At 31.5% G+C, this 23,438-nt stretch overlaps 2 protein-coding genes across 6 annotated transcripts in view; one reads left to right on the forward strand and one right to left on the reverse strand.

Annotated features, from left to right (window-relative positions):
* Positions 1-11,279: 11,279 nt before the first annotated feature.
* Mfap1 (Microfibril-associated protein 1) lies at positions 11,280-12,970 on the reverse strand. The gene is made up of 3 exons (XM_070642497.1): positions 12,832-12,970; positions 12,588-12,765; positions 11,280-12,521 (listed from the first exon to the last, which is right to left on the reverse strand). Exons 1-3 carry the CDS (start codon positions 12,881-12,883, stop codon positions 11,351-11,353), a joined length of 1,401 nt encoding a protein of 466 aa, XP_070498598.1. The 5' UTR covers positions 12,884-12,970; the 3' UTR covers positions 11,280-11,350.
* A 993-nt stretch (positions 12,971-13,963) lies between these two features.
* Positions 13,964-23,438, forward strand: part of spri (Src homology 2 domain-containing protein sprint) — a 34,942-nt gene continuing 25,467 nt past the window's right edge. For 2 of the 5 annotated variants that reach the window (XM_070642422.1, XM_070642423.1), the window contains exons 1-2: positions 13,964-14,121; positions 22,936-23,380. In XM_070642422.1, the coding sequence (XP_070498523.1) occupies positions 22,941-23,380 (440 nt within the window). In that variant the 5' untranslated portion in view covers positions 13,964-14,121; positions 22,936-22,940. The remainder of the gene's footprint in view (positions 14,122-22,935; positions 23,381-23,438) is intronic. The other 3 variants (XM_070642426.1, XM_070642425.1, XM_070642427.1) reach the window with 3 other exon arrangements.

Consider the following 23,438-nt stretch of genomic DNA (forward strand, 5'->3'; position numbering starts at 1 on the left):
AATAAAATTATATATTTTTATGTACACATGTCATTTGCAATGCCTTAAAAATAATTTTAATTGTATCTTATTTATGAGTGAATAAGCTTCCATTTTTTAACATAAATAATTTATTGTTGTGGATGTATCAATGTTAAATAATAGAAATATTTACGATTTTTGGTAATAAAATAAGTTAAAATGACGTCAGTAAGCTTTTTATTGAATTTATATTGATTTAAACTTTATGTTAAAGAAGATCAAATTGGATCTAAACGTTCCTAGGATTAAGCTTTTATTGATAATAAACAGAAGACAACCAGTGACAGAGCTAACTTCAGACATCGATTTAGAAAGCCAACTTCAGGCATCAACTAAGTAGAGCCAACTTCAGACATCAACTAAGGGAGCCAACTTCAGACGTCAACCAGGAATCACAGTTGATCTGTACGGCCAGCGAAGTAAGTAACAAAAAGCCTGATGCCATCAGTGCAGCTTCACGTCTTGATACGGCAACTTATCCATGCCCTAACAAACAAATTGTGCTGTTCGGATAACAAATTTGACATTTCTCGAGATTTTCCTCGACGTAAGAAGACATATAACTACAAAATATGCATATTATGCAGCCAAGGATCTCCCGCTCCCTCTCCACTCTGTCAAAATTGTTGCTTACATTAGATCCAAGGTGAATCTTTCATCTCTCATCACTATATGCAACCGAACAAAGGTTCCTTGACTTCTCTAAAACAATGATAAATTGAGAGCATTAACGACATCCATTCTGCAGTAAATTGGAAATCCTTATGCATCAACGATACTACTTGAATGAAGCATACATCCCAGATTACATTACATAACCTCATCTTCAAGATTTTTCATTGTTTGTATATCCAATAAGATGCATTTCCCTTGAATATTCATTTACATCATACATCTCAACTTTCATCCAAAAAAAGGAACTGATGTGTGGCAATTTTTTATTATTATGTTTATATTGGCAAACAATTGCAATTATTTGTGGGATTACAGATAAAAACAGATTCCCTCATGAGCAAATGGCGCCCCTTATTGAATTCGGAAAATTTGTAACTTGAATCGTAAAATTTTATTGGATGAAAATTCTTTTTGATTGCATTAGGATTTTTGGTTGATTTTTCCCCATCGGTGATTTTCCAATATGTACCTGTACATATGGAAATATCGACAGCAAAACATAACATTCACATAATCTTTATATTAAAGAAGATATTTACACGTTCATGACATTAAATCATGATAAACAAAAAATATCTTTGAGGCTTTAAACATTTTTTTTTTTTTGATGGAAATGGAATAAAATTAAACTCATATGTCTAAATTCTTTTCTTTTTTTGATGATTTATGCTGAACATTTTGATGTACGAATTTAGCACAGAAGGAATATGGAAGATGTGAGATTTTTTTTTTCATAAATGTGAAGAAGCTACAGTCAGAGTTGGCAGGGTGTGAAACTGATCAGGAAATGATTGACTATCTGAAAAGCAAGATTCCTCCTCATGTTACGCCATAAAATTGGGTCGAAGAACGTCGACCGTTGAAGTGACGACAATCAAGCGTCTTGCCGTAAACGCTGCATTGCCCTAGCGATCATGATTGTATTATTTTGGTTGATTCCGAACTTTTAGGTTAAGAATGTTCATCTATTGCTTTACCAGGATTAGAATGCTCACTTCCCTTTGACTACATCCTTGTCAATTGTTATGATAATTAAGTGTTGTCCAAACTGTGTGCAACAGCAATTTAGTGCTGTCGAAATTTTTTGATAATGCCATAACCCACATGCCGTGTCCGCTTTCGGTCGTGGTCTATCATCATAATGTGCCGTGGTGAATAAAAGTTTGTACAAGATTGTGTGTTTGGTAGTTAATTTTTAGCTTAATCCAGTGATTAATCAAATTCGAGTGATTTCTTGTAATTTAATGCATAAAACTTGAATTATTATCACAAATTGAGCCAACACTGTTCTCTTTGAGACTGTTGAATTATCTAATCAACAAATAACTATTCATATCACTTGGTTAATTAAATAAATGATTAAGATCTTTATTCTTTGAAAATCCAAAATAAACTAAATGTTTATATGAAGGGGGTTGAAAATATACAAGGAGAAAAAAATCAATTCCAGTTGCAAATACAATTCAAATATTAAACGACAGTTGAAACGACAAAAACATATCGAATGCAGAACTCAAAGTCGACTAAGATTTTATATGGAAAAGTTGACTCAATTTGACTGGACTCTAAGATTCGAGTCAACTTTAAGCTCTGATCGAGTTCAACAAAATCCACCAACTCTGCAATTATTACGCATTTTTCAAATTTTATTATTATTTCCAAAAAAAAGTCTACCCCTTCCTCCATATTCTCTATCTCTCAGATGCTATATGTTTTTTCTTGCGTATTCCTGAGCATGTTCAAGGATATTAGACCTTGATTTATTCATTTTAATATTCTCTTCAAACACTTTCATTCCATTTTTGGATGCTTTCGCTTTTATGAAGCAAAAAAGCAAAAAAAAAAACGAAAAGAACAAACAATAAAATGACATATGTATGTATACAATAAATTATACAATCAGGATAGGAGATGAAATAAATATTATTGTAGAGGCAACAAGCTCTTGTGTATGAATCATAAATCAACATATATCTATTAAAGTAGCACTTAAAATATTTCAACAACTTGTATTGCTGCAGATAAATTTTTATAATACATAACTAAAGATGAGAAAGCTTTTTTTGGTATGCTTGCATGCATAAAACCTACATACTTCGATCTTTACACTGAATTAAATAACGATTTATTGCAATGGAATAAATATTTGAGTATATCATATTTAAATATTATATCTATTGGCTAGAGAAAGTTAAAGGCATTGTGAGAAGCTATAGAGATTGGCTTTTATGGATTCTAATCTAATTATTTCTTGTTTGATTGCTTATAGATACAGTATAGTGTATCTGTCGGAACTTAATTTTGATACTTAATAACTTAAAGTTTGACTTTATAGTCAGAGTGTTATTTAAACTATGTAGAACAGCACATTGGTGTTTTGAAATTGTCATGCCCTGTGTGGCTTTGGGTTAGAACAATAAGCAAGGTATGCCGTGGTACAAAAATGTTTGAACTACACTTGGATAATCAGAAAAATAACAATTTTCCAACAACTTGATCCGAATGGGAATTGAACCCGCGATCTACGACTTCCGGACATTTTTTCTTACCACTGAGTTATCGGAGTTGCTTGAATGCTTGACAAAATGACAATTTAAACTAATATTTTGCTCTGAAGGTTTCTAGACAGGATATAGTTCTGGACTGTTGATGCCATCTTACTTGGAAACTCCATCAATATCTCATTCAAATGATAGAAGGTTTCCCGATCGGCACATATTGAAATGTTGACACCACGGCGACGACTCGGTCGTATACTTAATCCGGTTGTTTTCGCCAAGTGGCAGCCACACCAAGTCAACCAAGTCAGCCACACCGATCGGGTTTGGAATCAATTCCGACGTGACATGAACTCTTGTGCAGCTATAGACTCTCACCGAATAGTACAAGTCAGTTACTTCACTGGTTGTACAGATCAATTGTGATTCATGGCCTCTCTTTGACGTCTTATGAAGCTGACTCTATCGCTAGCTTCCGTCTGTCAATTCCCGAAACCAAATACAATGCTATCCCTATTGACAGCTACTTTCCCTGACGCACAAGTCGGTTAATTGATCCAAAATTCTACACCAGCCCGACATGTTTCTGGTCAATAGATTTAAATCGAATTTGGCATTGAATCCAGCAGAGTCACGTCAGCCTGTTACCGGATCCAAAATTAAACCCAATTCAAGCATGACTCTGACTAACTGATTTAAATCGAGTCCGACATCAATTCAGAATCACGTCACGCAAGAACCGCATTTTCAATCGTTTAACCGATTTGTGTCATTTGACCTCATAATCTGGACACCTAATGGCTAAAATTTCGCATTTTTAAAGAACTATAAAGCCACATCCAGTGTAACACTAAAATATTCATACTCTGCCTGGATAGTGAAATCGGGAGAGAAGAGAGAAAAAAAATCAAATTTCTGCCAACACCACTCGAAAGCTCAAAATACGGTGTAAGCATTCTTCACATACCTTCAATATTAAATTCATATGCGAACGACCCTTTTTAAAACATGATATAAATCATGCATAATTTATTGAAAATTGAATTCCAAAAAAAGAAACTGTACGCAATCGACAACTGCTTGAATGAATATGCGAAGGATGGAGTAGGAGGATGTATAATAAACTTTTAAGGAGGTAAGTATTCAAATGTTTTATATTGCATATATTTATCATTGAATATTTTGCAATATAAATCAATTGCAACATGGTAACCAGCACAAAAAAATATTACATTATAGTACAATCTACAGTAGAATGAATTCTATTATGGTCTGGTGAACATATTCAGCATAAAGAATTGAAGCAATTCTTGAAAGTTCCTTAAAAAAGTCTAATGGAAAATATTTAGCCATTAAAAGTTTGAATTAAGAATTTCAGGATTGAATACAATTTTCCTTCTAGGAAGTCGCACAATTTATTGGCTGTATTGTTGGTCAGAAAGGTCTATGACAGTGGTGGGCAACCTTTTATTTTTCGCGGCACGCTTTGATTCTCCCCTTTTATAATTGATTTTGTTCTTTTGTAGTTGATTCTCCCCTTTCACAATTGATTTTGTCCTATTGTAGTTGATTCTTCCCTTTCATATGTGATTTTGTCCTTTTGTAGTTGATTCTCCCCTTTCAGAGGTTGAACCTCCGCTTTCTTAGTTGGTTTTCCCCTTTCATAGTTGACTCTCCCCTTTCATATGTGATTCTCTGCTTTCTTAGTTGATTCTTCCCTTTCTAAGTTGATTTTCCCCATTCTAAGTTGATTTTCCCCTTGCAAAGTCGATTCTTCACTTTCTAAGTTGATTTTCTCCTTCAATAATTGATTTTTTCCCTTCCTTAGTTGATCTTCCCCTGTTTTTCATTTGTTTACTTCTCATTGAGACTTTAAAGTGTAAACATCTTGTAGAAGACGTGCGGAAATATAAAGTTATTTACATTGAATTAAGCATTTACTTATCATCATCGCGAACAACCGTATAAAAAGGAGGGAGAATATCAACAAGAGAAACTAGCACACGTTCAGATGCTACAGCTCGGGGTAGAATCTTGTTCTTACTTACTTTGCTGGTCGTGCAGATCAACTTTGAACCATGAACTCCCTCAGATGTCTGAAACTGGCCATTTCGCTGGCTACCGCTTGCCAATCTCCACTAGCAAATGCAATCCTGTCTTTCTCAACAGCTTTCTTCTATTCTTGTTCAGCTACTTAAAATCAATACTGGATCATCATTATCATCATATATGATAAATAACCATGTAAGTATGATGAGCAGTTCAACCCCTAAACAATATTTATTTCAAAAATTCTTTCCAAACTTCAGCCAAATTCAATTTATTCTCGAAATCTAAGATAAAATTGCTCCAAATTGAAGGTGATTGTCAGCACTTGAGGAAACTCGATCAATAACTTTCTATACCTATTTTCCTTTTTCAAACACAATTTTCTGAATTTTTTTATTTTATTGACATAAAAAATCTGAATACATGCATTTGCAATAAACTTAAATCAATTTTGAATTGGATGCGATGACATAACACGTAAGTAAATCATATCGAGAGAAGTAAAGTAGATGTAATAGCTGCCATGAAAACGAAAGAAGAATCCGTAAATGTGGATCACATGTTTTAAAGGAAATTTTATTGATTTATTCAATCCAATATTTAAATAAAAGATTCTATATAGATATATAAAATTTGTTATATTTAACTAACAAGAGTCACAGCTGCCATGCTGACAAATACTGGTGAAACCGCAATAGTCTCTATGGTGTCGTTATTCATACATTTTGCAAAACATTTTACATATGCGAAATAATTTGTATTACATTCCATTTATGGTTAAGCACTGATAAAGCTAATTGAAATAAACTTACATAATTAGAGATTCGTTCTTTTTTTTTGGCTTCTTCTTTTGTTAATTAACTAATTTTCTGTTGCTAATATCGGCAAATGTAAATGTGTGTTCAATTTTATACAGAAAATTGGAAATGAATTTTCCGCTTTATTTCATTTTCAGAAATGAAGGTTGGAGAAAAATATTGGAAAGTGAAAAGCTATAATTCAATTTTATGGCGTTACGATAAGGTCATTAAAATATTTTTTTGTGATAAAAATTGTTAACAGTAAATTAAATTTTCTGAGAATCTGGCGAGAGTGGGTCACTGTAATTAACATTTTGACCCGGACAATCTAATAGCTCAATATGTAAACAGAAAATCGTGATCTAATTAGTAATGAAAAGCGTTTGTTTGCCAAAAATGGTAGTAATGATTGAATATCTTCATTTAACCTTGCCATTTGTGAATTATTTGACAATTTTAGTGTTTGTTTAAAAAAACTCGACCTTATAAACATCGTAGAAGGTTCTAGTTTGAAGCATTAGCTCTGTTCTATTAAGTTGTTTCAGTATCGATTGATCCAGAAGCTTAAAATCATCTCTAAGCACTTTTAATTATTAATTTTCACTTCGCATTTCACTTCAAAAATGTCTCGTTTTATACTAAAAAATTACAAAAGTCCTCGTGTTATTGATCGAGGGACTTAAGCGCATTTTTGTCCCAGCGATCAGTAATTGATTAATAAGTCACTTCCAGACCTCAAAAACAAGATCCAGTAGGATTCTGGTCACTTCCTTTCCCACGAAATGAGATCCAGTAGGATCCAGTTTACTTCCTGACCCACAAAACAAGATCTGGTAGGATCTAGGTCACTTCCAGAACTAAAACACAATATCCGGTAAGATCCAGGTCACTTCCAGAACTAAAACACAAGATCCAGTAAGATCCAGTTCACTTCCAGACCTAAAACACAAGATCCAGTAAGATCCAGGTCACTTCCAGACCTAAAAACCAAGATCCAGTAAGATCCAAGTAACTTTCAGATCTTAAAACAAGATCCATATAAAACTTCCACAAATTTAAGAACTTAATCATTTAACGGATTTTCATAATTCAAAACTCATAACGGTCAAAAAAAATTCAAACATTGTTCTGTAAACACTGAAAAAAACATCGACAAACATTGAAAAACACTGTAAAACAATGAAAAAACGTGTTGTTGTTTTTGTTGTTGTTGTATTTGAAAATGAAAAACTGTTAATTATAGTATTTATGCGTTGATTTGAAACTTCTAAATGACCGATAACCCAATAACTTGATAGAACGAAGCTATTAAAACAAACCAGAGCTCTCTACGATGTCTAGTTTTTGAGATCTCGCGTTCCAGCCGACCGAACAGACGAACGAACGAACGAACGAACGAACGAACAAAGTGTCTTATTAAGCTACCTTTTTGAAAAAAATTTCAAAAATGCGCTAAAAATTCCCGACAAAAATTCTCAAAGTTCAAACTTTGAACTTCACCTTTGAATTTTGAACTTTCGTTAATTTTTGAATCCTGAATGACCGTTATCTTATTTTTCCTTTAATTTCAATTTTTAACACAAAAATGCGTTTAAGTTGCTTGACTAGATCCTTTAAAATTTTTTTAAAGATTTATTATCACGTGTCAAAGACATTTTGCCTTCAGATGAGAAGAGATGTAGGTGGAATCTCTTTAAATCTATCATTAAAAGTGAAATTTCATGTTTTCGAAAAAGAACTAATTTTCATTTCTAAGAGTGCTTTTGGGCTCTTCTAAGGTTTCAAAAAGGCTTTTAAATATTTTGAATAAACACTTAAGGATCTTATTAAATTTTGCAAGGTGAATAATATGTATGTTCGAATTTTGGAATAATTAAATTGAGTATTTTGTTGTGAAAGTTTCTCGAAAGTATGTTTTGTATCGTTAAGTGTGATTTGGGATCAATTGTAAGTTATGTATGGGATCTAAGGAGGGGAAAATCCAGTGTTTTACTCTTAAAATTTAGTTAAAAGATTCTAAATAAAGAATTTCGTAATAAAAATCAAGAAAATAGCTGTGCAGCAGTTTCTGAGCAGCACAACGTTGTCATTAGGATGCTGTTACATTGCCACATCGACAATAATACGCAAAGAACCCCTAACAACTGATCCTGGCCCTTTTCTAGCTCGAATAATAGAATTTTCCAAATTGCACTGTTCAGGTAAACAAAACAATGATCCAGTTAAATTTAAGTTTACCAAAATTACAATAAAATCCTATCATTACATCCCATATCGCCATAAAACTCTATTTCTGACATTATTTAACACAATGCATAACGTAATCAACAATAATTTTAATTACTTACCTTATCAGTTTCATCTAAAATGCCTCTCGGAACAGATTTTAAAATCATATGAGAATAAATTAATTTAATATAATCAAACATGTTACAAAAAGTGATTAAAGTAAACCACCAGCATTGTCGAATATTTATATCCATGACTACCATGGGCAATGATATCAAAATTCTGTTAAAAAAAATTATGTATTTACATTTAATAAGCAAATAGAGGCTTAAATTGATTTTACAGAGGACAAAAAAAAAGAGTTTTTTAATCTGCGTATATGCATGTATATGGAATATCTACAAATAAACGATATCGTATGTGCAATAAATATCACCGCAGGTACATTACAATCTGAATGAAATAATGCACACCCGAGAGAGAGGAAAAGGAGTCCTTGTCGAAGAATAATATGTCATATGAATGAGATTTAATGTATAGTGACGCAAATGTGAATGAAAATACTAATTACTGCTTATTGTTCACTTGTAAAGAGCTTAAAAGCCTACATTCTTTAGAGAAAAATTGATTTATTTAGTTACTTTGTGGTGGATTTATAACACCTTTTAAGCGGATTTCTGAAATTCAAATGAACGGAAATGAAATGAACTAAATGAAATAAAATAAGCTGAATTGAAATGAGATTCAAGATTTTCTGAACGAATTTCCTCACTTCAAAAAAGATTTTTTAAATTACGCTTTAATTAAGCAATAATACAGCGAAAGAACTGAGTTTTATGGATTTAAAACATGGCAAGCACCTTCCTCAACAAGCTAATTAAGGTAAACATCTATTTCTAACAGTTTTCTGAAATTCAAATGAAATGAAACAAAATAAAACAAAGTCAACTGAATTGAATTGAACTTCAAAATTTCTGAACGAATTTTCCTCACTTCAAAAAAAGTTTCTCAAATTTCTCTTTAATTGTGCAACATTTTACCAAAAGAACCAAATCATATGGACCTAAAACATAGCAAATACCTTTCTCAACAAGACAAATTAATTAAAAAAGCTCTCATCCAACTGTTATCGCGATGATAATTTGCATCCGGTCAAACAATCAAAGCAATCCGTTTGTTTAGGAGAAGACAAAAAAAAAAAAACGAGAAAAGAAATGCGGTAAATGGATGAATGAGTACGAATAGACGCGATTTCAGAAGACGACGACAATGATAAAGCAGAAAAAAAAATTATTGCTGATAAAACTAATTAACCAGAATTAATCAGGCAAGGAAGAACGGATATGTGAATGAACGAGGCATATAAATCGCTTCATTTGTTGTTAATGTTCGAGCGTCTGATTTAATGTAAATACAGCAAAAAAAAAGGAATATTTTTTTATATCACAGATTTTCCTAGGATGAAAATTTTATTGTGGTGGAATACAGCATAATGTGTTTTTTTGGTGTATATGCTCATACATGCCGTGGGTGCAAGTTAAATTCCATAAATCACGTTTCACAAATTTATGATTTTCTAAAAAATTTTGTATTTTTGGTTTAGATTTTGGACTAAGGTCAATTATGTGATACCGTTCATTATATTGAAAAAAAGTATAACAACTGCTGCAGATTTTTACATCAGCCTTAGCTTGCTGGCACACATTACAATAGAAAAGTCATTAAAAGCATGTGCATATTTTTCATCGAGGAGAATAAAACTTTTTCTTTTATTAAAAATAGCGCCATTCATTATTCACAGAATATATATATAAAAAAAAACTTTATCCGTCTCTCTATTTCCTTTTTATAATGCTCTATGTAATTTTCAAAAACACACTTTGGAGACAAAAAATTCACAATGAATAACTTGTTAGAAAATTTTTGTATGAAAAAATTTTTTTAATATTTTTTATGGGCACCAACTACATCGTGATGTGATTGAGGATTCAATCGCGTGTAATTATAGCGCATTAGAGGAAAAATTGATTTTTAACGGTTTTGAAAAAATTCAAAAAAAACAACGAAAATTTGAAATTTAAACGAATTGAACTGAAATGAAGTGAATTTCTTGTTTAAATTTGAAAAATGTCCGTTGAAATTGTCGACTGAACTGAAATGAATTGAATTACTGAACGACTCCTTTATTAAATTCAAAAAAGTCCGTTAAAATTGTCAACTGATTTGAAATAAATTGACTTACTGAACGATTTCTTGTTTAAATTTGAAAAATGTCCGTTAAAATTGTCGACTGAACTGAAATGAATCAAATTACTGAACGACTTATTGTTTAAGTTTGAAAAAGCCGTTAAAATTGTTGAACTGTCAAAAAATATGAATTGAACTGACTGAAACAAACTGAATTAGTGAACGAATTATTCAATCAAATTTGAATATTTCCGTTAAAAATTATAGGAAATCTAATCCAAAACTTCCAAAATGACATAAAATGACAAAGCAGATGCTTTTAACTACCAAAACATGCTCTCCACAATTTATAATGTTCCTGCATGATTCATGTTCTATCAAAGAATATCTGATAATTTAATATATAAAAAAACGAAGCTTTTGTGAAAGCTTTCAAAAGCATCTTAAAAGCTATTAAAAAATTCATATATTAAAAAAAGAAAATTTCTTCATATTCACAAGAATGGATTTTTCCACTTTAATAAAAATTCAGTCATGTCATTGCTTAAAAGTATTTTTTTGGTCCATAAAATAAAATAACCCAAAAAAAGAGAGAGAAAGAATTAAGCAAGACCAATTCACTGACCTTTCGCTTTCGCTTTCAGCCCCAATTTTTTTGCTCACATAAAGCAAAAATTGTTTTGTATGCAAAATTTATGGAGTCAGCATGCTCCCTATTTCATAATTTATTTCCATTTTTTTTTGGTGTGTGTGTAGCCTCCGGATAGGAAGTAATCCACTCCAAAATAAAAAGCTTTAAATTTAATAATAAAAATGAATATTCAATTTTACAAGATAATATATTATCGGGATTTATTCATAATGCCTAAAAAAATTATTATTAATTATGCCTTAATCCTTTTTCTTTTCACGTCTGTATGTGGGCCGATCAAATGTCTGTTTCATGCCGGCAGCTTTCGATTGAATGAAATTAATATTATTTGATGTTTCCGCCATCCATGGACTGTCAAACTTCGTCGTGTCTTGATCAACCAAATGTGTATATTTCGTACGTCCACAACGACCGAAATTTTTAACTTGCATAACTTTCGGCAATAGAGTTTTATCGAAATGATCCTCAAGTGTTGGTGATGAGAAGTCTTGCCGTAAAACAGTTTCTTCTTTGTCGAGGTAGAATGCACCTCTGTGATAATATTTCTGAAGGAACTTGTACTTTCCTTTTGATGTCTTGTTTGTAATATCTTTTGGATTAGCTTGAAGCTCTTTACGTCGTTCCTCCTCTGTCATATTACGGAGACGTTCAATCTCTTCACGCTCCTTCTCAGCTTGTTCTCTTTCATCACGTTCACGTTTAATGCGTTTTAATTCACGCAATTTCCATGCTTCATATTCCAACTCATCATTTTCATCGTCCGTTTTAACATCATTAATGTGCGGATCCTTTTCAGCCTTTTGACTTTCCATATCATTTTTGATGCTCTCTTCAACCATCTTCAATGTATACCTACGACGCTCTTTTGCCTGCCTTTTTGCTTCTTGCTCCATCTGCTTTTGCTTTATTAAATCTTTTTCCTTTTCAATTATCGTCGTACGATCAGTTTTTCGAACAAATTGAGGCTTTATTCTTGGCTCGTTATCCTCTTCACTTTCTGACTCTTCTTCATATTCGGATGTCTCGTCGCTGGATGATTCCGACTTTTGTTCTTCCTCTTTTGTCAAGACTTCTTCCTCTCGTTTTTGTTGCAATACCTTTTGTCTGAGCATTTGACGACGTCTTTCGATTTCAGAATCACTCGCCTCTGAGTCAGTCTCACTTTCTGACTGGATTGAGAATCGTCGGGTTCTTCTAATCTCATTACTGGAATCGTAATGGATATTGTCATTTCGTTCCTCTTGTTCCTCATTCTCAGACGATGATGAGCTTGAACTGTCTACACGCTGTGGCTTATGAACAAATCGTCGATGTCTTTCCAATCGTTCGTCTGGATCATCATAACGATTTGCTGCCTGTAATCTTCTCAATCTTGGATCATCGATATCTTCTTCGGATTCTTCGTCACTTCTGAATTGCATAAAGTTTAATATTAGTATATACCTAAGGTTAATTAATTAAGTGATTTATACATACTTTTCCTTTTCCTGTTGCTGATTCCCAAAGTCCTTAACTTTATTAATTATAATGGCTTTTTTATTTTCAATAAAATCTTCTTCCTCTGAACTTTCATCGCTAGATCTCTTTTTCGCGTATTGTGGCTTCTTTCCAGATATATATCGATGGACTTTAACTTTCTGCATAGATATTTCACCTAAAATAATTAAAATTTTTAAACGATTATTAATTTTCGATATTTTTGTGGATTTTCTTAACTTACCTTTCTCATTTTTAACTGGAATTGCACCAGCAGTGGACTGTGTTGATAGCATGATGAAAACAATCTGATTTAAGCTGCTTCAAATGTGTAAATTAATTAAAAGTTTAAAATTTTGTGAATTTTTCAAATAGTAAACAAACTGAAGGGAATTTTTTTTGTGTGTGTTAATTCAAATATTTTATGGCCGTTATATTGATTTGAGAATGGTTGAAGTTAAGCATCTAGAATTGATAGGATTGTTTTTTATCATGAATATTAAAAGGTTCATTAGGTAATATTATGATTTAATTGGGAAAGAGCTGATAAAATGGCAATCAAAGTTTAATTTCCGAGATGACTGATTTTAAATTCAAAATTTCCTCAACGAATCCTTTTTTTACGTAAAGAATTTAAATTCTTTTTGACGGTTTATTTTTACGTAAGGATAATTTATTTTTACGTAAGGATATTTTCAATTTACGCAAGGAAGTTTCCGAGAAGAGTGATTTTATTTTTGAATGTCTGGCGGGAAATCCGTTATTTTTTGGAAGTGTGATGATTTGTTTGATGTAATTGGCATACGATTGCCAGCTTTAGAGCCAGATGAATAATGATCCATGGCTTTCTAATTTTTAAAAATACTGTATAAAAGTGTCAAATCTCTAGTTCCGTTCATGCCAAAATAGGTCAAACTTCCTATTTACTTCCTTGATGGGGTACACGTGGGCCCTTAGCGGTGTTGAGAGAAGACTGTCGGCTCTAATTTGGATAGTTCAGAATGTCAAGAACTCAAGCATCATTATCTTCACATCCAGGAAAAACATAAATTATGTAAATTGCACAAGATGTCATAACATTATTTCCATCCACGTGTTTAACGGTTTCTCCCAGAAAATCACAAGAACATCAATGCATGCCAACATGTCGGTACGAGTCGGTACCCAGTCGATAAAGCAGACCGCTGACTTATTACTTACCAACTCTTATTTACCATTTTTATCACAATATCCAAGTCATGAACCATGTCTGTCGTGGGATGATTCGTTGTCTTATAAGAAAAACTGATTCATTCAGTTTTTTATTGGATAAATCCACCGAAAGTCTTGTAAAATCGACAACCTCTATACATTCATTTTATGATTAATCAAGACAATAAGAGTGTTTGTGTATTTAGTATATATTTCGATTTCGTCCTGAAAGGTCCTGTAAAAAATTCATTATCGCGTAACAGACAGGTTGTCTAAAAAATGTGAATGATTTTTTATGTGAATTAAAGTTATAAAAGTGCATCAGAATCTTAAAAAAAATAAAGTAAATATTTTACAAAAAATATATATTAAGGTCTAGAATAAAGTTTCATTGACTTTATAAATTTAGTATTTTGCATGAAGAAATATATAAAAAATTAATAATACTAATGTGGGAGTGTGTGACTGAGAATAATGAATATGAAATTGGAAGCAATTCAATTTAAATTAGATTTAAATAAAATATTTAATTATGGATCTCATATCAAGTGAAAGTTCAAAAAATCATAAAAAAAAGTCTTTAATATTTATATTTATAGCCATTGTAAGCACAAACAAACATGATGTGTGTCTGTAAAATAAATGAAATTGTGCAAGAACCTTGGTGGATTTGCATTGTACACCGTGTGTGAGGTTCCAAAGAAACTACTTGTGATGTTAACATGAGTTCAAGGAGGGATTTGTGCGACTAATATTATTTTTTTGTGTGGTAAAATGTGAACAGTGTAGAATCCAATTAGTAATGACAATTTACTAATCCCGAATGCTTTCATTCATTTATCAGAACATAAAAAAGAAATTATTCATAGAGTTTAGCAAGTTAAAGTCTTTTAAAGCGCAGTTTTTGGATGTTTAGAAAGATTTTGTCTTTTAACGGTATTTTAGAATTTGAATTTTAACCGCTTTTTGAGATTTGAACTTTTCAAAACAGTTATGTTTTGAACTTCGATTGTTTTTGAACTTTTACTGTTTTTAGTGATTTTCTGGAAGTTCTGAAATTTTGTCGGCTTTTGAAATTCAAATTTTAGTTTGGGATTCAAAAATCAAAGTTCAAAAATTTAACAGTTTCTTAAAATTCAAAATTTCAATGATTGCTGAAATTCAAACAATTTCTAACTGTTTTTTTAGAATTCAAATTTTGAACTATTGCTTACAATTCAAAGTTTCAACCGATTTTTAAAGTTTAAAAACCTAACTATTTCTTAATATTTGAACTTGCAACGATTTCTTAAGGTTCAAAGTTTCAACGTTTACACAATGATCTAGAATTGAAAAAAATGTTCACAAATCAAAAGTGCGGTCAATATATATATATGTGGTCATACGAAAAAGTGACCGTTAAATTCTTGAAAATTACCAACACTATTATGTGTATTTTACACGGAGAACAATGGAAAATTGTGATAGTGTTAGTTTTGTTTGGGGCGATTTTGGGGCGAAGTTTGTCTGTATGACCACATATATAAATATTGAGTGCGGTATTTACTTTTGGAAGCATGAAATTTTTAAAAACAAAATAACCGTTATTTTTGTATTTAGAAAATTCGCGATTTTCTTGGTTTTCTAACTATTCTTACTTAACTTCTATTAAAGATAACTAATAGTAAAGCAAAATGTGAACATTTAATGACAAAATTATTGGTAAACGACGTTTATTAACGCTAAAAAATTTGCCTAAAAATTTTTTGAAAAGTAAATTTCATGCAAACTTTGAGACTCAATTTCTCTTTAATGGGCGAATTTGGCATCTTAATATTAAGATCACAGCAATATCAAAGCTCAAACTATGTGTTCTTCCTAGTTTCGCTTGTCTCCCGTTGTATCATAATAAGTTCTTTAAGTTTTTAAAATGCAAATTTTACGAATTTTCAAAAATATTTTTTAAGCATTTTTACTATTATATGCTATGAATTTCTCGTTTAATTATAAACTTTTGATGATTTAAAAGATAATAATCGATTAAAAGTAAGTAAAATAAGTCTAATTAATAGAAATATTTACGATTAAAAATTTCACTGAAATTGTAAACAAAAAAATTAAGAAGTTCAAAATTAATTTACACAAGTTAGACAGCGAATTGAAGCTTCATAAATGGATAAGAGATAGTTTCCAATATCATCTATAATAAGACTTAACGAAGAACTAGTTAATTTTGCATGAAAAAAATCAATTTGTGAACATTTTTTTCAATTCTAGATCATTGTGGTTTATTAAGAATTAAAATTTAATTTCTCAAAGTTCAAAATCTTAACGCCTTTCTTCTTGAACATTAACATATTAAGCCAGACAAATCGTTTTAATTACCAAAACATCCAAAAACTAAGCTAAAAGAGCTAAAGAAGTAAAATGTGAAAGAAAAGAAGTTCCGTAATTTTTTTTTATGTTTGTGTTTATCTTGCTTTATGCTGCTGACTGTTGCCACAACAGAACATTTATTTACTTTAATTCCACAACGTGTAGTATAATTAGATTAAAGTCTTTAAAATGAGAAATTTTCAGCATTTTTTTATATTTTTTGTTTGTTACGAGATGAATTTTCCTTTTTTTTCTTATTTTAATCTCATATTTTGGATTTTTTATTTATCATGTATGATCTTCATTCATCTGTGGTGTAGCTTTATAGCTTCGCTAAATTATAGAGAGATGAAATGAATGATAAAAGACATGCAGGCCACAATATGTGTGTGAGTCATCATTTAACTTAATTGTTTTCTTTCTCTGCATCATCATCATCATCCTAAGTATTCATTCCATACACATATGTGTATTGTTTTTATGCGATGAGTGGAAAAAGTGTTATTTATTATCGTTTGTCGCGACATTTCTTTGCAAAAATATATACGAAATATTAAACGTATTAAATAATACAAGCGAGCGATTTCGTTGCCAATGTCTTTACACTGAAAATGCAAAAAAAAAAAAACAGGAAGAAAAAGAAGAAGAGAGAAAATGAAGGCAAGGAGAAATGCAGTCTGTGCATGTGATTTATGTGGGCGCATTTTTAATGAGACGGGGTTATGCAAGCGAATGTTAATGAATTTTATTGATTTTTCACGGGTTTTGGGATTTTGAATGAGTCTGAACCTATCTGAACTGATCTGAACTGAATCTGAACTGATCTGAACTGATCTGAACTGAATCTGAACTGATCTGAACTGATCTGAACTGATCTGAACTGATTTGAACTGATCTGAACTGATCTGAATGATTTTCGTGATGGAGTCAACAAGTTTTTGAAATTTGAATTGTCTGAACTGAAATGAAATGAAGTCAAAGATTACTGAACAAACGTTTTTCTTTGAAATTTTTAATCTCAATTTTAAAACCTTTTAAGAGCTCATTATGATAGTATTAACTGATGATCTGATGAAGCAGCTTGCATTGTCACTCAACATCATCCATAAAACCTGCAATAAACTGTCTAAATCAAGATAAATCGATTTACAAACTCATATAAACAAATCATCGAAAAAATTCAAATAATTTCCGTTAAATTCTTTTCTCAAAAGAGTCATTGTGTCATAAACCCATTAGAGAATCCTCAAAACGACTAAGACGATTTACATTCGTATAAACTGCGCTAGAAAGAATAAAAAAATAATAAAAAATAAAAGTTTCCTTCCTCATAAGCCCGAAAGGCAAAAAATTTCGTAAGCCTCCAACGTTTTTAATTAAATTATTTGAGAAAGAAAAGAAGAAAAAAACTTTTTCCTTTCCCAAACATAGATAAAATGTGACTGTTATGGTCGAATGGTATACGACAGAGTGAAAAATATTTTTCCGCTTTTCAGAACATTTCCACAATTCGCAATTCCATGAATAAGTTTCTATTGAAGCGTCCACTTTTAATCATTTTGTGGAAGGAAAAAATTCTTGAAAATTAATTGAGTGGAAATCAGATAATTCCATGAATAGCATCAAGAAGTTCATCTTTCATTGGATATGGTCTCAAAAGAAGCGATGTAGAATGAATGATTTAGATCTGTGCAGTTTTTCGCATTTATTTAAATGACTTTGCTCTTATTAAAATAAGCATAATCTTTGTTGTTGCCATTTCTAATGCCTCATCATCATCATCATCATCTTGATTGCTTTCGAATGTTATGACTATTTTTTTTATGCAATAGCTGTTCATTTTCTTCTTATGCTCACATCTACATCGTAGCTCATGCATTCATTCATACTATTTATTTATATTCATTCAATCGTGTATGAATCATAACATTAATTGCTCCTCACTTCGAGGAATGTCCGAATGGAATCTGACTAGTTTGTGTTCTGCCTGTTTCAATGGAAAACGATTCTGAAACATTTTTTTTCTGTCTAAATTGCTTTGTTTTCGCAACAATTACGATATGATTTATTAATATCGCGAAATAAAAAGAAGTTTCGTGTCTTCGTCACTTTGGCTCGCATTCTCACATCACTTATTAAGTAATTAAGCGAGAACCCAAATGATTCAGTCAACATAAAAATTAAGAGTGTGGAAAATGGGGTTTCTTTATCTATGACGTCAATTTTCAATTTATAATTTGAGTATTAAATAAATATTGAGGAATAACGGACTCTAAATATTTAAAAATTTAGCTTCAATAATAATAACGAACATATATAATTTGAAAATTCAGGTTCAATATTGATAACGGTTACTAAATATTTGAAAATTCAAGTTCAATATTGAAAACAGCCTAAATATAATTGAAAATTCAAGTTCAAATTCGATAACGGCCTCAAAATTTTCGAAAATTCAAGTTCAATATTGATACCGGATACAAAATATTTGAAAATTCAAGTTCAATTTTATAACGGTCACAAACAAGCCTCAAAGTATTCAAAAATTCAAGTTCAATTTCATAACGGTAATGAATTTTTTGGAAAAATTTGAACATTGAAAGTTCAAAATATTCAAAAATTAACTTCCAAAATTTCTTATCATCATTTCATCCAATTTGAGCCTTCAACATTTACCCCATAAATTAATTAACATCATTTATAACCAACCCATAGCAAAAATTGGCAAGTTTATGTGAAAACTTTTTTATTTCGTCTCTAACATTTTATGGTATGAGTAACTTTATTTTCATACATGTATTCAATTTAATTTGGTTCCCATACGCTTGTTACTCATTCATTAATGTATCATTAGCATGAAAAAAATGAGCGAAATAAATGTGACACAAATAAAATATTAAGAAATCAACACGAAAATTGACGCTAATACATAATGATGGAAGTGAAAGAAGATGAAGAAAAAGGCATACAAGTGTGATAATTAAATGATTCAACTCCAATGTGTACCATATGTTGAATGTTTTGATAGCATTAAATTCCTATACGATTTTATTTTAATTTATGAAAAGGTCATTATAGATTTCCAACACACATAGTGTCAGTCATATAATTTACAGCACTCAGACTGTGCTGTGTATATCTGCTGTACACTAATGAAATACAGAAAAAGTCGTCAAAAGGTCTTTTTTTTATGTAAAAAGAAATTTTTTTTTTTTGTTTTGAACGAGACGCGATTTTTAAGCTGTAGGCGTTCTTCTTTGATCAAACGACATTCTTTATGTATTTATATATAAAATTTTTTCGTGTAAAATACTTCTATGGGATTATTGTTTAGCGAATATATATATGGATATTAACCTCAGTTTGTCTGCATGTTTTGATATTATCGTCATCATTCTTAAATTAGACAATTTTTATCGCTTTCCATTCAGTCTGTGGATTGTCATTGTTGACAAACTACTTTTTTCATTCAGGTGTTGAATATCGCTTAATCAACGGTTATTTTATATTTAAATCTGTTAGTTCAAACTTCAATTAGTTGATTTTCCCCTTTTAATAGTTGTTTGTCCCCTTCATATAAACATTTAGTTCTATTTTGATCATTGAATAATAAACATTGTTGTTATTTAATACAATCCGTGAGCAGTCTTTAATTAAACTTATTAATAAATAAGCATTGTTGATTTACAGTCCAACAATTATAGCTTATTTGCATCAAGACTTGTTTCATTGGATGTTCTTTGTTTGGAATGTTAAAAATCATTCAGACAAGTTGCTTGAAATTCCAAAATATCCACCAGACCGTTAAATTTCGAGATCATCTGCGTTCCAGACACCAACGCACAAATACTTGCTATAGTTTTTCTACACATGATCAACTGAATAGAAGCCAAAAGGAAAGAAAACGAGAAAATATTCGAATGTTACGGCTTTGCATAATTTCTTCAAATTCTAATGTTTTTCCTTCTTTTTTCTTTTATGTATTATTGTGAGTATTTCACAGAGATTTAGGCTCATATGACTGCATCGACAATGACTTTTGAGAAACAACATCCGTATATGTTGATGTAAATCACATATTATGCAAATCAAGTTCAAGAAAAAATGTATAAACAAAATATAAAATTCTTTTGCGTTTGTCGCACTTCCAGTTTATGTGACTCTGCTTATGATTATGCTGATTTAAAATAAGATATGGCATTTTTCATTTTCATTCATCCCCCCTTTTTTTTTGCATTAACCCGGAAAATACATTCATTATAAAATTGAATCAACCGAGAAGAATGTTATATGTATCCTAAAAGGAATGCTTTTGATAATGCTCGAGGGGATTTGGAGATCCATTAAATTCACTTTGATACAGAGAGCATTTGAGGTTATATTTTTTTGTCTCTGCTTTATTCCTTTAAAATGTAAAATGACTATAGAGGGAAAATATTGCGAAACTTTGTGTTATTGCATTTGGGAATCAAAAATATATAAATTAAACTTACTTTGCTGAGATTTATGGAAGTGAATTTGATTAATCAAAATGATTCATATTTCTTTATCAGATGATTTCATATTTCTTGCTTGTAACTGAGATTTGGTTTAATTGCGTTATTACGCCATCGTAAATCACATTAAATTACGCATAAATCGCATGTTAGCTTCATTTTGCTCCAATTGCATTGAATTTTTCTGCAGTTTATCTTGAAAAGATTCAAAAAATTTACTGTTTAGCTAAATATGGCACAGCTGTGCTGAATTCAGCTTAATGTGGCTAATAATATGCTGAATTCAGCTTAATGTGGCTAATAATATGCTGAATTCAGCTAAATTTTGGGTTGCAATACGCTGAAATTTTGTTGAGCAAAATTTGGCTCAATTGGGCTGAATTCAGCGAAATATGGCTCAATTGTGCTGAATTCAGCTAAATATGACTGAACTGTGCTGAATTAAGCTAAATATGGCTCCTAAAAATGCTGAATTCAGCAAAATTTTCGATTGAAAAATTCTATCATATTAAAGAACTGCTCAAAATTGGGAGGGAAGGAGGGGAATTAACCCCAAAATTCCCCCTGGATACGCTTCTGTATCGAGCTGTAAAGTGTGGAATGAATGACATTAAGCTCTATCCAATTGAACACAACATTCCATTTAATTTTAAGCATCATCAGAATGAAATTCATCAAGCCACTCAACCAACATTCAAGAACAACATCACCACAATGTTGTCGTATCAAGTGCATCTCTTATAATGCACCTCCTACAATGAAATAACTCACCACATTCTCCATATCACTATCGAAAAAAAAAAAATTTGTCACAAAAATCGAAAATGTGGCAAAAATTTTCTCACGAGCAGACCGAGACAGAGAAAGATTAAGTCTAATTGATGATTCACGTACACACATAAATGCATGTGATACAAAACTCAATAGTGTCGTTGACTCTCCCTCCAAAAAAAAAATCAAAAGTGTTTTACCACACGCAATCAAATGAAAATATAATTATACAAAGTATTTCGATTTTCAACCTTACTCTTGGGGCAATTTGAATCACAAATAGGAAAATTTAATTTTAATATTGTCGTTCGAGGGTGATAGTAATGCATAATGAATTGAACTATAGGACATAACGAGAGAATGAAAATATAAATGTATCTAGTGACATGATTAATGATAAAATTCCTATGAAGTTGTTCACTTGTTATGTGACGTGAAAAAATGTATTGAATGCACTCCTTGTCCTTGCTTTCTATTAAGGGTTCCCGATTTTGAGTATGTCCGGGATGGACTGCTCCCGAGACCCGAGTCGGACTACTCTCGAGACCGAGACACGAGTCGGACTACTCCCGATTTGGAGTGCCGAGTCGGACTACTCCCGAGATCGAGATCCGAGTTGGACTACTCTCGAGATCAAGACCCGAGTCAGACTATTCCCGAGATCCGAGTCGGACTCCTTCAGAGATCCGAGTCGGACTACTCTCGAGAACGAGACCCAAGTCGGACTACTCTCAAGATCGAAACCCGAGTCGGACTACTCCTAAGACCGAGACACAAGTCGGACTACTCCCGAGATCGAGACCCGAATCGGACTACTCTCGAGATCGATATCCGAGTCGGACTACTCTCGAGATCGATATCCGAGCCGGCCAATTCTCGAGATCGAGACCAGAGTCGAACTACTCTCGAATCGGTTAATCTCGATCCCGGAGTAGGCTGACTCGATTAATGACTTAGGTAAACCCTAGTGTCTATGAGATCTATCCATTCCCCTTCCATCCCTCCTAATAGCGTTACATAATAAGTGAATGAACCCACAACATATAACATGATAATAAATTTCATCACAAAAACTATTGTTGTAATATGTTGAGCATCCACACATAGTTCAGCTACTGTAGTAAATCTTTACGGGTAGAAATGCTACTCATTGACATCAAACTAGCATTTTCTGTCTCGCTCAGAAATTTATATCTTTTAATTTAATTCCAAAACATTCTTTTTTTTATTTCTATCTTTCTTGCTTCCACTACACTATGCTGTATTTGCCTCTATGCTCTATGTACATATATGGTTTTGGATTTTGTAGAAGCGACTAATTGAAAAACTTACTAAATGAAATGATTTGAATGGAAGATTTGTCTGCATATATTTAAAAAAACAAAACAGAAGAAGAATTAATCCAAGCATCTAACAGTCTGAATGAGAATGGAATATAAATTTGTTTGTTTACGAATCGTGAGCCTATTGAGTTGCGCTGTGTTTGATGCATACAATTAAAATTTCAAATCACATACTAACCAAAAAAATATAAACAGTAAGAATGATTACAAATGACAATCACAAATTAGTTGATAATCAATCAAGTATAAATAATTGCACATCCAATACTAACACAGTAGTTGCTAATTATTGTGAGAATATGAGTTTAAAAATTAGTGAATTTATTGCATCATCCAGGCATGGTTATGTTAAAGATCAACCACCCGCTTCCATTACATCTGCTGCTGTTGTATTAAGCTATAGTGAAGATAGTATCAATAATAATATTACACTGGCTAAATCATCACACGGTGTGGATATTATGTCACATAAAAATTTCACATTGACATTTGATCAACACCAAAATTCATCAACTGTATCATCAACGACATCTCAAATGTTATTAAGCGACAGTGAGACTCTTTTGAGTCCTGCTGAAGCGCCATTTGGTAGACGTTATGCTGAAATATCACAATTTAAAAATCATCCCAATGTAGAATGGTAATTAAGCTTTATGGTTTTTATTATGCTCTATTCATATTCTATTCATGCATCCACC

The sequence above is a fragment of the Chironomus tepperi genome, unplaced genomic scaffold (assembly GCF_022539635.2).
Source record: "Chironomus tepperi strain 1889 unplaced genomic scaffold, CSIRO-AGI_Ctep_v1 contig_298, whole genome shotgun sequence".
In the NCBI taxonomy this organism is placed as follows: Eukaryota; Metazoa; Arthropoda; class Insecta; order Diptera; family Chironomidae; genus Chironomus; species Chironomus tepperi.

Bases quoted from the DNA above. Each gene is read 5' to 3' on its own strand.
- Mfap1 (XM_070642497.1), bottom strand. From the start codon at position 12,883: ATGCTATCAACACAGTCCACTGCTGGTGCAATTCCAGTTAAAAATGAG. The intron at 12,766-12,831 runs GTAAGTTAAGAA...TAATTATTTTAG, and splicing joins TCCAGTTAAAAATGAGAAAG to GTGAAATATCTATGCAGAAA. The intron at 12,522-12,587 runs GTATGTATAAAT...TATGCAATTCAG, and splicing joins CAGCAACAGGAAAAGGAAAA to AAGTGACGAAGAATCCGAAG.